The sequence below is a fragment of the Anser brachyrhynchus genome (assembly GCF_964034855.1).
Source record: "Anser brachyrhynchus genome assembly, chromosome: 5".
NCBI lineage: Eukaryota > Metazoa > Chordata > Aves > Anseriformes > Anatidae > Anser > Anser brachyrhynchus.
Window position 1 is genome coordinate 57,905,275 of NC_137699.1, and position 15,306 is coordinate 57,920,580.

The following is a 15,306-nucleotide window of genomic DNA, read 5'->3' on the forward strand; positions in this document are numbered from 1 at the left end:
AAAAAATGTATTTTATAGAAAATATATTACAGCACAAAGAAAAAAAAAAGACTATTTAAGACAGACATAAGGATTTGAAACACTATTATAAATACCAGAAGACATCCATATACGCAGGCAAAATAAAATCAGAAAGCATAGTAACCTCCACTTTCATTTTTACAGTGTGCTTTTCCTGCATACAAGGAAAAGAAAAAACTCTTCAAAAAAAATAAAATAAACCAATCTTGTACACATGCACACACACAGAGGGTCACAAAAGCTATGAAAGAGATACTTAACATAGGATCCTGAGCAGATGACAAGCCATTAAACTTTCACCTTTAGGTAGTTATGATGATTTGATGTCTCTTTTATGATATCTCCCATTTTTTTAATTAAAATCTACAATGTGTTTAACAAGCAATTCTTCCATCAATCTTTGATGTGTTTTACTTATAAAGCAATGACAGTTTTCAGTTCAGTCTCCTTAAAGTTCCAGAGAAACCATTTTCCACTCACTTGCTTTGAAAGCCATTAAAATAACTTGATGAAGAACAGCAGCAGGGGGCTAATAGAAGCCAAGGCTTAGTAACAATCTTTAGATTTTTCTCCTAAGACTTTCTCACAGACCCTCCTCACAAAGATCTTCAGGGCTTTTCATCCTCTCCTTTCTCCCCACCCCCCAAATATTAGTTCAAAGTGACAGATGCAACCAGCTCCAGGTTTTGCTATTTTCTTAATTTCACTTTTACCTCTCAATTGAGAAAGACTCCACCGAGATGGGATTTCTACAGCAGTGGCCATCCCCTCCCCATCTTCCCATCCAAAAAAAAAAAAAAAAAGTAATAATAAACAGAAAAATTAAAGAAGAAACTCCAAAACATCTCCTAACTGGCCACCTATTCTGAAGGAAGCAGTGGGTACAGAGAAATGTACCTGTTGCTTAAAAGCCAAATACAACTCGCATTCAATTAATTGAATTAATTAGCGATTAACTGAGTTGATTGGTGATTTATATACAGTTCTGCGTTTTAGTACTTTATTTTGGAAACCTTCATAATGACAGCAATGCTGGAACAGTTTAAAACTTATGATTTAAACCGAAGAACTACGCAAGCCAACTGCAGATAATCTTTAACCTTCCTTTAAAAATGGGAACCGCCTGTAACAGATGGTTCAGTTCTTTGGTTATAGCATCATGCAAATGTAGAAATTAGTTTTACAGAAAACAGAACTATTAGGATAGTACTTAAGCCAGTCAGAATCAGTAGGGCATACTCTTTTTGATCTACGTTTTGTTGTGCAAACAACATTTCATTTCCTTATTGTGGCCACTTGAAATACATTTTTTGCTGATTACTGACTTTGGGAAACTTCTGGGCCCAAGAACTGCAGCGCTCTTCTGGTAGTGCAGCTGCCGTGCCTGGATGATACCGCTGCGGTCAGAACACAGTGCCTGGTATTAGGGCCCAGGACAGCCCTAATCAGCCCACATTCCTGTTACAGTTGCCCATCTTAAAAACTAGAGGTACAGTTACAGTACACAGGGCTGGGCAGAAACTGGGTCTGAAGGAGGCCAGATACACGTACCCTCTTCTCCAGGCCAGAGGCAGCACGTGGGAGAGATTTGAGGTCAGGGAAGACAGATGGTGGGCATTTCCATTACAGCTCAGTCACCTCTTGTCCTTACATCGAGCTTTATGTTTTACAGTTGGTGACTCTCACAGTTTGTGTTTCTACTTCATTTTAGCAAGCTCTGATTTCCTTTTACAAATGAGAATGTATAATGGAATAATGTCCTTTATCTCTGAGAACAGATCTTATCAATGCTTTGTCAGATGGACATCTCCAATCATGCTCTTTGCATCTCCTCCTGCTAAAGTAACACACTAAGAGTGCTAATGTGAGATCCGCTTTTTTTCAGTGAGGTTTGCTTAGAAATGAAGATCAAAACCAGAACAAAAAACACGGGAGAAATTTTATGAACTGACAGAGAATCCCATCAGTAAACCCACAAGAAGTGTAGCTTTCCGAGATAATTGTATCAAAAATATAGTAAAAGGATCCAGCAAGACCTGAAAACAAAGAAGTTCACGAAGCACAGAAGCAATATTCTCGGGAACACCAACAGTTATGTGTAATTTCCCAAAGCACGCAATCATTGTACAGAATTAGAAGAACGTAAGGCTGGAAGGACCTCACAAGATCACCCAGCACAACTCTTTTAACGGTGGCAGGATCAGACATATGTTACGTGAGAGCTATATGCCAGATACAGAGAATGTGTCTGAGCATTCCTCACCCAGAGCTCCCGTTCAGGCTGTTCTGTCACTGAAATGGTTCGGTTATTTGTGCAATTTTTGGTTTAAAATTAATACTTTCTATGCTATATATGTAGTATCACTGTAATGTTGTTATGCTAAATGTACATGACCTAGAGTTCGTCACGAATTCTACCACAGAATAACCATTTAATTAAAATTACCATTAGCATTTCTCCTTTCTGTATTGAAGTATTCACGCTTATGTCTCCGGGAGGGCAAACTTTTCTTTTCCCATATTTTCTATTTTCAGGGACAGCACATCCCTCACCTTTAGGAGTTTAGCCTCATTTCCCTATAATGTATTCATCACCACTCAGCACATCTGTCCTAGCAAATCCCATTTCCTGTTCTATTCATGAGGCCCAGCAACCTGGAGCTTTAGTGATTGCCGCCACACTTTTCCCATGGCCTTCTCACCTCTCCCCCCCCACGCCGCCCGCTCCCATTGTTTATCATCTGTTCTCCCCTGCTGCAAACTGCTGTCAGATGTTCACTTATCCCTAATCTTACTCGCTGCCTTTGATATTCTTTCTAATCCAACAACCTGTCAACTGGGGCATCAGCCCATGTCCAGGCCAGCTGCTCTGTCACAGGCCTTAAGATTCCCTCTCAGCTCCATGAGGTATTTAAAGGATTTTGACACAGCAACCACGACGTGAAACCAATAATTAATGCTGTTTTGAGCAGCGATCGCGGCTTTAGTGTGACATGAGCTGACCACGAAGAAAAACTGAGCTTTACTTTGTTTAAACTTTAGTAAACTTCAGTATTACTATACTAACAAGACTTTGATCAATGTCTGGAGGACAATACCAAGAAGCCAAGCTTGGAGATGATAAAGTTTTGTTTTAAAGTTTTGAAGAGTAATTAATCCAAATGCAAGGCGGTTAATTTTATATGTCCGCAGTGTAAAACACACTTATTTATGCAACATCAGCTTGTCATAGAGAGTTTTCAAAGCACAGGAGCTGACCATTTACGAGTTATAGCTGAAGATAAAAATATTTTTTAAATACGGCAGCAGTTGAGGTAAAATCATTATTTAAAATGCAATTGTATTTTAAGAATACCATAAAGTATACTTGCATCCCATACAGGCCATCAAACCAAGACATTTTAGCGAATATTCCCACTTACAGAGAATGTCTCATTTCCATAATATTCAGATTTGCAGTAAACATTTAAAATGTTACAGTGTTCATCTGCTTTAAAACATACCAAATACACATAATGTCATAGCTGAAATAATGATTCAGATGACAGATTTTTGCACTGGGAAAAAGAAATATCTGCTATTTAAGCAAACATATGTATTTTGATCCAAACTGAAAAACAAATACAGCATTTAGTTGTTGAAGTACATGAACACTATTTTATTTCTCAGATCTAACTGCAATTACTATAAAAGAAACGGTACCAAACAAGTCAAAAAAGCCTACTTTATACACCACAGTAGCCATATTCTACATGTAAAAAAATAATAATAATAAAATCTCAATGATGGATTTTATAACGCGGTTCATTCACTTAGAACTAAACCGCTTTCATTCTTAGGGCTTGTCTCTACCAGGACATCAAGAAAACGCATCTGAAACAAGCACCTTGATGAACTTGAATTCTGCTAGTTAAACCCCATTAAACCCCTGTGTGGACACAGTCATTCAGTTGAGTTTACTGCTCCCTTAGGGCATGCACGGGAAAGTTAACGTGGATTAAGGTAGGGTATGAATTCAAAGTGCAATGGTACTTTGAAAGTGGTTTAATGTAAACAGTACCAGACTCTTTGTTGTAGAATGAGACGTGGAGTTAATCGGAAAGGTCCTGTGTAGACAAGCCCTTGCAGATGAGGCTACTGGAGTGGTACTGTCAAAGCCAGTGGTTTTCAACCTCTTCATCTCCAGACCTGGAAACATCTTCCAGTGAAGCTGCACACCTTTGGTAGCACATGAAAACCTGTTGGTGATTGATCTGCTTCTCCTAGCTGACGCATGGACCATGTGCAGGCAGCCCAACGGCCCTCACCAAGCACTGCATGGGAACTCGACAAACACTGCTTTAAGCTAACTACACCCGATGGACCTCCTCCTAAAACTTGGTAATGACTTCATAGCTATTCCACAGTAAACCACATAGCATACCCACTGATGACATTAAATGAGATTTTAATCTCATGGCAGTTGGACTCCATGGTCTTTGTAGGTCCCTTCCAACTAAACTGTGCCATTCTGGTTTAAATGTTCATTTCTCTAAGTGCAGACACATTTCAGCCCTGTACGAGGATGATACAAAAGATGCACAACACAACCTCATTCTTCCCAGTGACATTTGCTGCCATAAGTTCATTAGCTCACCTAAAAATGTTAAGTTTTGCCAACTACTTTTCATGTATTATACTTCAAACAACCCTATATTCACTTCTCAAAGCATGCTGGATAAAGATGTTAAGACTAACATAGCACAATATTCACTGAAACAAAAAAAGAGTACTTGTTTTCTTTTCAACTCTTGCTTTTATTTACTAATGCTTCCCATTTCCCGCTGTGGTAATTCATAAACACCTCATTCAAAAATATCTTGTACAAATTTCCAGAGTTGAACTCAGGTACCAGAAGAGCCAGAAGCAGATACGCCTGAATTCCTTAATTTAATTTCTTTTCTTAAACCTGTGCCCTAGTTGCAAAGAAAACTGCTCCTCTCAAAGCAAATTACATTCCCTCAGTACTTAACTCCCTAACGCTGCAGAAACTCCATGATTCTTTTCTTCCACCCCTACAAGAGAATAATTCTGCACTTTAACCATAATTTCCCGGTCAAAACAGCAGCAGCCATATCAGTCAGATCAAAAATCTGTCTCATCCAGGATCCTACCTCTGACAGAAGCCAAGATGCCTGAGGAAGAATATATTGTTAAAACACTCTCAGCCTTCTGCAATTTGCAGCTCAGGAACTTCCTGAGCTAGCAGCACTATGTTTAAGATTAATATTATATACTGATATATTAGACTTGACAACCTGAAGAAAATGAGACAAATTTCGCAACAAAAACAGCATCACCTTTTATTGCACTACTGCTTTGAAAAAACGAACTGCAAAATAAATGTATTACTGAGTTGCTTATTTCCTACTGCTAGAGCCTTTTGAAGATTCAAGTGCAGACTTACTTGTTTGAACAGGTAACTTAAAAATCTGTTTACTCCCTCAACAGCATCATTTTTAACTGTCAAAATAGGAAAGAATGTTTAATGTTTATAAAAAAGCAGACAGAAGTTCCAGAGAATATTTCAGGCAGCTGGGCACATTCATGTTGCTATTACCATGTAAAATTTTTTTGAATGTAAAATCAGGTTGTTATTATTCCTGTAACACTGCACAGCTTTGCTCTTTTCATCTTCAAAGTTTTCATGACATAAATGATACAGGCTTTGCTTCTCCTCTGCATGTGTACAGCTTATCACAGAATCAGGGTCTTAATCTTCGTGACATCTCCAAGTCAGTTGAATTGTACAGGCACAGCAGCAGAGTGGTTGCTTATAATCACAAAAGAAAGATGTATCAAATCTAAGATTAGAAATAAGACATTCCTTATTCACTGATGAATCGCACGCTACTCCTGAGGTACATCATAAAGTTCATTGTGTGTTAAAATCTACCACAGTCTTGAAAATTACTTTAGAATGACTGTAAAACTTTGAGATTATGATTTAATTTTGTTAACACAGAATGAAAATATCTCGCATTAAAATGAAATCAAAGGAAGCATTTTTCACATGTCTAACTTCAAAATAAATTATTCTAAATGTTAAATCAACAGAAGAAATGTGATACTCAGGCACTGAGCAGGACTGAACTGCAGAAGGGACGTGAAGCTCCCAGGAGCAAAGAGCTCCAGTTCACCATTATTGGTCATACTCTTCAATCGATGGGCAGAGTTTTTCAGGTTTATCCCATACCAGTGAAACAGATGCCCGTTCACCATTCCACAGATTTGGAATAGAGCCTCACTCACGTGGATGCTGGGAGAACTAGTGACAGTTGCTATTAGCCTAGTAGCAAGCTCTCTAAAAGCTCTTGGGCAGAATGAATGCGTATGTTTACACAATGCAAGGAAACAGTGGCAAGAGCTCCCTTGCCAGAACAACCTTCAAAAACAAGGCTATAGGAGTCTGGGCTAGATCCACAAAGGCTTTGATAATTGAACTCTGGGCAAAAGTTTCTCTAAGTGCTCAAGGTGTTATTCCCCTAGCAAGATGCTTCCCCCCCGCTGATGCTCTGCCTCCCCTGGAAGGATGCTGTCCCCAGCACAGAGGTCACCAACAGGAACATGCAAAGTCACTTAGTCCTGCACAAAGCTCGGTAATTTTGCTTAAAGGGCTAATGAAGGTGGGTTTGAACCGGAACAGCAGAGTGAGAACTGGAGCAAAAGTACTTTTGCTTCTGCTAAGCCTCAGAGGGTAATAACCATTAGCGCGGAGACAAACAAATGCATGCAGTAGCATCTTCTATTACTACAGGAAGATTTACTAGAGCTCTGAACTACTAACGTCCCTGCTCAGGCGTTTATTAAGAAGACTACAGTGAATCCAGATTCCCATTTGGGTACTCAAAGCTGCCCAAAATCCTGACAACTGCTCAACTGTTACTACTCAGAGTCTATTTCATCCCCGAGTCTCGGCAGGATTCTTAACCTTTTGTGTGCATGCGTGTGTCTATCTGGTATATAGGCCAGTGTCTGGCTAACCTACACAAAAGAGAGCTGAAGATTTACACACAAATGTGTTTCCCAGCAGTGAGAGCACTCTCCTGTGATGTGGGAAGCGATATTAATTGAAGCAAGATCTTGCAGCCTGACTCCACCACATCCCAGGGAAATGCCCTAGCCCTTGGGCATAGAGTTAATCTCTCATTAGCCATCCCTCTGGTCTCTTGAATAAATTATTTATGAAAAGCAGAAAAACTTCAATAGGAAAAAGTGAAAAGAGATTTGCCATGGAGTTCCTGGTAGAGAAGCCAATTCTCTGGGAGGTGATATATGTTTTAAAAAGGGCCATTTTAGGCAACAAATCAATTTGCACTTTGGGGGCAAGTATGCATTAATAACAGCCAGATGCTATCCTATATGTGAGATAAATGAATTCTTTTCTTTCAGCACCAAGCAGAACAAAAATATGTAAACAGGGTTCCTACTGACAAAACATACAGCATGTTCATTAGGCTGCATGAGGTACCTTATCCTTCTCTAAGCACCACCACAACCCCCTTAAAATAACATGGCTTACTTGTCTGAGGGTCTCTAATTGATAAGAGGGTTTACAGCTGAAAATCCCAAGTAGAAAGTGAGGTCTGTTCTGAGGAGCTGGTAGGTGCCTATTCTGAAGCACGTCCTTTTAAACTTTACCTTACCCCTCTGCATTGGTCCTAGCCAAATCTGCCTCAGTTTGCTGATTTCTGTGACTCCTTTGCTGCACTTGTTTCCACTTTTGCACTGTATAAAGATGGAACAAATCCTTTAAAAAAGTGGTTCGTACAGCTATGTGTTTGGAGCCAGGCTCCTCCCCACACCTTGGATGCCTAGCACCATGCTGCACGATGCCTTTATCTGTGCTTGATTCAAAACCTGGAGTTTTTCAAAAAAGGTGTACACTTACTTTTATTCTCTTTGAGAAACACGCAGAGCCCATTACTTTCATTTAAAACACAATGGGCAGGCAGAGGAAGAAAAAGACCTCATATGAGAACAAACATCTCATGACCTTCAGTTGGGAGAGTAGGTCCACCACGGGCACAAATTGCAGTAATTTTGGGAACTGCTAAGAATTATGACAAACCCCTCTCCATCCAAGTATCCAAAATCCTGCATTCTTATGCTGATCTTTTGGAGGAGTATTTCTACATGTAACCAAATATAACACTTTCAATCCAAAAGATGACTCAAGCTTTCAGAACACAGGCAGACTTAGGACTGGCGCACAAGTCTAAGAAGTTGACATGAAAGTAACATGAAAGTAACCACCAGGCCTGATTCTAAGTACACATAACTCCGTTCCTGCATGTGTCCACAGCTCCTTGTCTGAACGTCCAGATACCCAAGCAGAATATTCAGCTGGCCAGAACACTAATGAGATCTTTTGGCCTACAGTTCTGTATGCCTTAAGTGCCTCTGATGAACAGATGAAGTGCCTCTGGCTCCACTCTAGATCAGGTGTGACACAAACTTCTTCAACCTGGAAATGCTTACAATCATTATTTCCTCACCAGTTTAGATTTAACCCCTCTCATGAATCACTTTCTGATATCTTGAGAATTTCTGGTCTGCAAACCAGCTAGAGCAATGGTGGTCTACAACTCAGTAGAATACAGGTTTAATGGATAAAACCAGACTTGCAGAATTAACTGTGATGTAAGTCACCTGTACCTAAATTTTACATTTAACTTTTAAAGACTTAACTGTTTTGGGTATAGTGATGAGATCCAAATTACCTTTGAACAAGTAGTGTAATTTTCAGATGAAATACCTAAGAATCCATACTATAACTTAAGTATCCATGAAAGTTTAGAAATAATCTTAAAGTCACATATTGTTTGTAAAAATTCTTTCAACTTCCTCTTTGTACAGAAAAGTAGTTGTAAAAAAAACAAACTAATAAAGTAAAAAAATGCCAATTCTATCTTTATACGTCCCTAGACAGAGGATTTCGTTGAAATATCAATACCTATTACAGAAGTGTAACTGTTTGCGAATAGATTACAAATTGATGCCCTGTAAGGCCTAAACTATCCTTCATCAAAATTATATTAAAAAAATTAAGCACCAGTGAATCTTCTTCAGACTACAATAAATTACAGGGGACGTATTATCGCTTCATAAAGAGTACCCAAAAGACCACCTCCAATTACAGCACTATGCCATGTATTGCATTAAGAATCCAACTGGTTTCAGTTTTCACAATGTAACAAATGCTGTTATTTAAACTTTCTTCACTTAGATTATTCTGTTATTCACAAAGACTTTTTTTATTAGATTTGGGTTAAGTTCAGCAAGCAGGTGCAGGGAATTTGTGGAGAGGGGTAACTAATTTAAGATAGAGCACCAATTAAGAACTGAGAAAAAGGAAAGTTTTTCTTTTTTTCTTTTTTTTTTTAATTTTCTTTTTCCAGCTGGTGATTAAAAAAAAGTTGGACAAGGAAAAGATCCAATCATCATAAAACCGGTAAGATCAAGGGCTATATTTTTTGAAATAATTTTCAGCTTTAGATAAGCGGTGGAATTTTCAAAATTCTTAAGCAGATCAGGCACCTAACTCCCTTGCATTTTAGACGGTTTAGGTACTTACTGGGGTTTTCAGCAGGCCCAAACACCTTTGAAACAATTAGTCAAATAACTAAAAATATTTAGCATTTCCTTTGGTTAGTAAGTCAGTTTTTAAATGCAAAATGTGTTTTTAATAAACGTAGGGCCTGCCTCCTGGGTCAGGTGCAGACAGTTGTGCACTCATTCAGCTTATGCTCTCAGGAGGCTGGGCCCAAGGCAGTGTCTGCACAAGTGCCATATAAACAGTACTTTCACCTTCTTTTTAGGAGGGTTTTGATGCCAAGAAAAACAATCTCTGCCCTCAACCAGCCCCCAAACGCTCATCCCTAACCACCATATTACCACCTCCCCTCTGCCAGCATAAGCACTTGTTTAGGAAAAAGTTAACTTGTTTTTTTTTTGGTCAGATTAGGTTTGATCTGGACCAGCTCCCCATGCTGCTGCACAAACACTTGCACAAGGAAAAGCGAGGAAGTCAGAGCAAGCAGCGAGACTTGCAGAAAGGGCAAGTCTACTTCTTTTGGTGGCAATGCCATCTCTTGTCAAATCACAGCATGCGAACAAGCACACCCTTATTTCTTAACATACTCATCATGTTTAAGGCACTTGTATTCAACTAAGTTTAATTTTATAATACCATTTTGTAAATTTTAATGGAATCCCATTTTCCAAATAAATATAGCGCGACTCAAAAATGAAAATATTAACAAGTAAGACTTGTCACTTACAAGCTAAGCCAGCACTAATTGAGAATATGAAAAAATGGTCAAGTTTCCTTCTAATACCTAAAAAGAAATAGTTAACTCAGTGTAAAATTTACAGCTGTTTGCAAATCACTGTTTTCATTACACCAACCAATGAGAAGAGAGATTTCTTTAGGGAAATCACATAAAAATATACAACAAGGTAAAAAATATCAGTTAATCTGTTTTGATGTAAACTATTTTAGCCCTTGCTTAATCTTTTCTGCATCTCATCTCACTGTTGGGTTTAAACACCTCCGCTGTGTGCACTCCCTCTTCTACCTTTCCAACTGATGTGTTCAGGAGCAAAGAAAAGAATGAATAAAAGTGAATGAGACTGAGATGTGGTCCACAGTGTTTATTTCTAGGATTGTCCAAGCTCTTCTGTATTTCCACTTGCATCCATCCCCCTTTCTGTGACAGAGCTCACGCTGGAGCCACCAACGCCACATGGTGAAGTAGAGAAACAACCAGTTCCGTGCATGACCTCACTTGCAGAAAACATCCACCAAGGAAAATTCAGTATTTTAGACCACGAGAAAGGACTTCCACATTACGCCTAGCATTCCTTCCATTGTTGAAGGCTCCCATTCTCTGGGATCCTCTGGAAGGTGATTCATGTTGATATAAACATTATAAGGAAGAGGATTTCCTTCCCCGCTTCCACCGCCTCCACGTGCCTGCGGCGAGGCTGGCCGTACGGCGCAGTTGTGCAACTTGGAGTCATGTCAATAACCCTGCACACCGAGGGCTGCCAACCAACAGGTTATGCTCGCAACCCTCGGTAGGGAAGCAAAACCTAAATTAGGGGGTGCCCTGCTGCAGGTCAACCCCAAAGAGGGGGGGTTCAGGCAGGCAGGAAGCCAGGGGAGGGCCGGGGCCCGATGCCCTGCAGAAGCGGCGGGGAGGGCGCCATGAGCCTGAGGCGCACCCGGCTCCGAGCCGAGCCCAAAATGGCGGGGGCGGCGGGCGGGGTAGGGGGGGACACGGCACCAGAGGGGCCCCCCGGGCAGCCTGCCCTTCTCCTCCGGCCTCCCTCCGCCCCACCGAGGCGGGAGAAGCCCGGCTGGGGCGGAGGGAAGGGGAGGAGAGACGGGCAGGCTGTGAGGGGAAGAGGCTGGGCGAGCCCGAGCTGCCGGCGGCACTCACCTGCCGGTAGCAGAGGCGGAAGGGCCGTAGGTAGAGGGAGGAGGTGCAGGGCTGGATCGACAGCTCTTCGATGGCCTCCATCCCGCCGGGGGCAGCGGCCGCCAGGAGGAGGAGGAGGAGGAGGAGGAAGAGGAAGAGGAGGAAGGGCAGAGGAGGAAGGGCAGAGGCGTGCGCAGCCGCTGCCGGCCGGCCTGGGAGCGGCGGGCAGGGCAGGGAGCGGTTTCACCCCCAAAACGGGGGAGAGGCTGCGGCGCAGAGGGGGCTTGTCGCGTTGACATATTAAAATACCTATTTGTAATAGTGTTTTTTCAAACCGTTTGCGACAGTTACCTCCACACGGGGTACTGATATTGGTGGTGGACTCCGGCATTAAACAGAAACTGGGCCCTGTCCTCTGGAGAACTGACCGAAGTGGAATTTTGTCCGAATCACAACCCCATCCTGGCTGTGTGTCAGGCTTTGCAGGGTGATGACCTTGATGTTAAAAGTACAGTCCCTTACATTTGCCTGTATGGCATTTGTATGTCAAAATGGAATTGTATCAGTGGCATGGAAAGTGTGGCTATGAACACATGCTCGTTTGTACCTTAAAAGATGTAAGGCAGCGCTTCTCAGGCTTGGCCTCATGACCAGCTTCTAGTCAAGGCCACGCAGGCAGCCCATGGCGTAAGAGCAAAAACCACCTTATTAGGCCCATCTGGCAGTTTTCAGCTACAAAGTTATGGAATAATTACTTTCTCCCCCTTCATTTTTTTAAGCAAATCACTATTAGATTTAACAACTTCCTGGTCTTCATAGGACTTTCATCATCATTATGTAACATTAAGTTAGATTCCCCTTGGTATTTTAATATTCCTGATAATGTTTTTATAGATTCCTGAGCAACAGAGCCCACAATTTGTCGTGGTTATTTTCTCTCTGACTTGTGCTCACTTTACATGCAGAAGTTCCAGTGTACAGCTATTTCAGTTGCTGTATAAATCAAGTTATTTGGTCGATATGTTAACTGCACTGAGAATAATCTGAAATTCCTCCCATCTGTTTCTTTTTTTCTCTTCTAATCTATCACCACTGCATCAGTAAGAAAGTTTATCATTTTCTACTGTGGCGGTAAGAGTCTTAGCAACATGGCTAAAAGGAAGACATCCAGCAATTGCAAAGCTCAATAAGAAGTAAATGAGGTAGCACTTATATTTCAGAACGTTAACCATTGGTTCTAATAACACAAGTGACAAAATAATAAAATTTTTGTGGGACTGAAAAGTGTTGTGTTTTTAAAAGCATATTTGTAAATCTCTCATGACAAATAGACAGCTAAATGTATTTTATTATCTGATTATTTAAAAATATTGGTTTAACGCTATATTTGCATCATTGGATATGTCCCTGTATTTCTTTTCTTTTTTTTTTTTCAGAATGATCTTGAGGTCATTCAGAGCTCCTGGGAACTTAAGCTATATTTTGCTATTAAATTATTTCAGTCTTCCAAGCCCAATTTAAGTATAAACACAGTTTCCATGCATAGCAAGTTTACAGTATCTCTGTTTGCTTATGTTAAAAGTTACCCAGTACCCAGGTCGGCTCAGCCAGTTAGATTGCGCTCTTCAATAAACATTCTGACACCACTTTAAGGTTTTCAGTGTGTGTGTGTTTTTGGGAACATGTCATAGTGTGTGATGGATGGCTTATTCCATTCTTAGTCTTAGGTGGGAAGCTTTTGGGGTAGTGATATGTCACAGACCTGATCTTGCTAATGTACCTGGAACAGTTGAGCTCAGTGTCACAGGAAAAAACATTTTGGGGTGCTCTAGTGTTGCAGTTGTGATTGAAAGTTGTAGACTTCTTTATTGGACAGTGTTCTTCGTGAATGTGACAGCTGAACTAAGGGTTTAACAATCTGAGATTTAGAAGCTGGCTTAGTGCTACCATTTTACAGGTGAAATCTGAATGAGAAAATAAAAATATGCCCTGCAGTGAGACTACTGTCGAGCAACTGGCCATGAATTTGTTACAGTTCTTCATTAATGCCTAGATACCCTGCATAGCAAGTGGCCTTGACTTTGCTAGTCCAGGAACAGTCTTGGAAAAGGAATGACCTTCTGCTCCTACTTAACTCCCATGGACAGTACTGAAGGGGAATAACTTACCTTTCAATGGGTGAGGTGTACTTTTGCTTGCCTGTTTCCTTGCACTGCTTTTGTAGCTTGCCTATGGTAATCGGTGCAGTGACTCCGACCTGGCTGTAAATGCACTGACTTCACAAGAAGAAACAAATAACAAATAACGACGCGGAAATGCTACACCAGCAGCTCAGCGCTGAGGTCAGGATAGCTCTGCTCATGCAGTGCACACGAAGTTCCACCAGAGCAGAAGTCCCCTCTATGTGCTCACGACTTTTGCTGGGGTAACTTGATTCCAAAGGACGTTGGGAGGCCGGGCATGTTTGCTCGTTTTGCTGCCCCATATGGATTTATTACCTCAGATAACTATCACCTTGCAGATCTCCATACTACTTTGTTGTGTGTTACTAGACATCTCTGCATGTCTGTCTCTATTTTAAAGCAGAACTGGTGGTTTCATTCCTCCAAAAGCTTGAGAAAATAGACATTCATAATTCCAAGGTGTTCAAGTGCTGTGCTCATCTCTATTACTTTCAGTGAGAAGATTCTGATGCTTAAGTTGAAGCAGATGTTAACTGCTTGCAAAGTCTTTTGTTTTCCATTAGTAATACTCTGTAAAGTATCATTTCCATTTCTATGACACTGTCCCTAGATTATCGGTTCCCAAACTTCTTACATCATAGGTTGTTCTTTGCTATCAGTTTCTTTGCAGGTTACTACCTATGTTTACCATTAGACTCCTAATTAAAATAGGTACATATGGTATGCTTCCACAGGCTGATTGCCTTGTGCATCTTCCTTCCTAAGCTACTGTTAATTAGACTCCCCCAAAAAACAGCAAGGTGTCAGAATGACAGGTTGCCTTTCATTGCGTCAAATATATTCCTTTATCTTCCTTAGAAGTGGCTTCCATACTATATAATGTTTTCTCACTTATTAAATAACATACGTAATGTTGTCATGAGTGTTTTCCTCGATCTGATGGTCTCCTATTGTAAATTACTAAAGTCTGGATGGTTTACCTGCATGAGCTCTAGCAAGTCAGAAAACACTTTTTGTGACTGTGTGACAAACAGCCAGGTAAAGAAGAGCAAAAACACAAGTACAAGTTCGTTTCTTTCCTGGAAAGAAGGATCAGCAGATTAGGACAACAGGGAGAGAAGAAAAAAGAGGTGTCCTGTCTGGAACTAAAGAGTCTTAAGGGAAGATTCACTGGGATTTCTTATAAAAAATGAAATGTTAACATTAGTGCTAAAAAGGAATTCTTTCCTCAGGGTAAGGTTCTTTGTTTAACAGACTTCTCTTTCCTTCAAAGCAATGTTTGCTCTGTGTTACATTGTGAGTAACTTTTATTACCAGCAAAATATCCAAACAATTTTTTTGTTGTTGTTGTTTTAAAAAAAATCCCCTTGAGGTTGAAGTTTTTGCAGACACAGTCCTTTCCTTCCCCTTAAACACACACAGACCTTGGGCATGTACTTTGCAGAGAGGGTCAGGTTGCATCCTTATTAGCAGTTTGTTTTATTGCTGTTTGCTTTGGGACGTAACAGGGAATGTTTCCTGCACCGGGCTGGCGCTGCTGTCCCTCTGCCTGTGGCAGCTCCTGGAGCCACGCACACCCTCTCCTCTCCACCTGTGTGCCTGGGGATCAACGTGCAGGGAGCCGGGGCCGTCCTTCG

The 15,306-nt window shown here is 40.8% G+C and overlaps 1 protein-coding gene across 3 annotated transcripts in view; it reads right to left on the minus strand.

The window, feature by feature from the left end:
- NUDT14 (nudix hydrolase 14) overlaps window positions 1-11,718 on the minus strand; it is a 60,173-nt gene extending 48,455 nt beyond the window's left edge. The window contains exon 1 of one of the 3 annotated variants that reach the window (XM_080593029.1): window positions 11,508-11,718. In XM_080593029.1, the coding sequence (XP_080449155.1) occupies window positions 11,508-11,588 (81 nt within the window). In that variant the 5' untranslated portion in view covers window positions 11,589-11,718. Of the gene's footprint in view, window positions 1-501; window positions 658-2,467; window positions 2,492-11,507 lie in introns of those variants that run through there. The other 2 variants (XM_080593034.1, XM_080593036.1) reach the window with 2 other exon arrangements.
- Window positions 11,719-15,306: the final 3,588 nt, after the last annotated feature.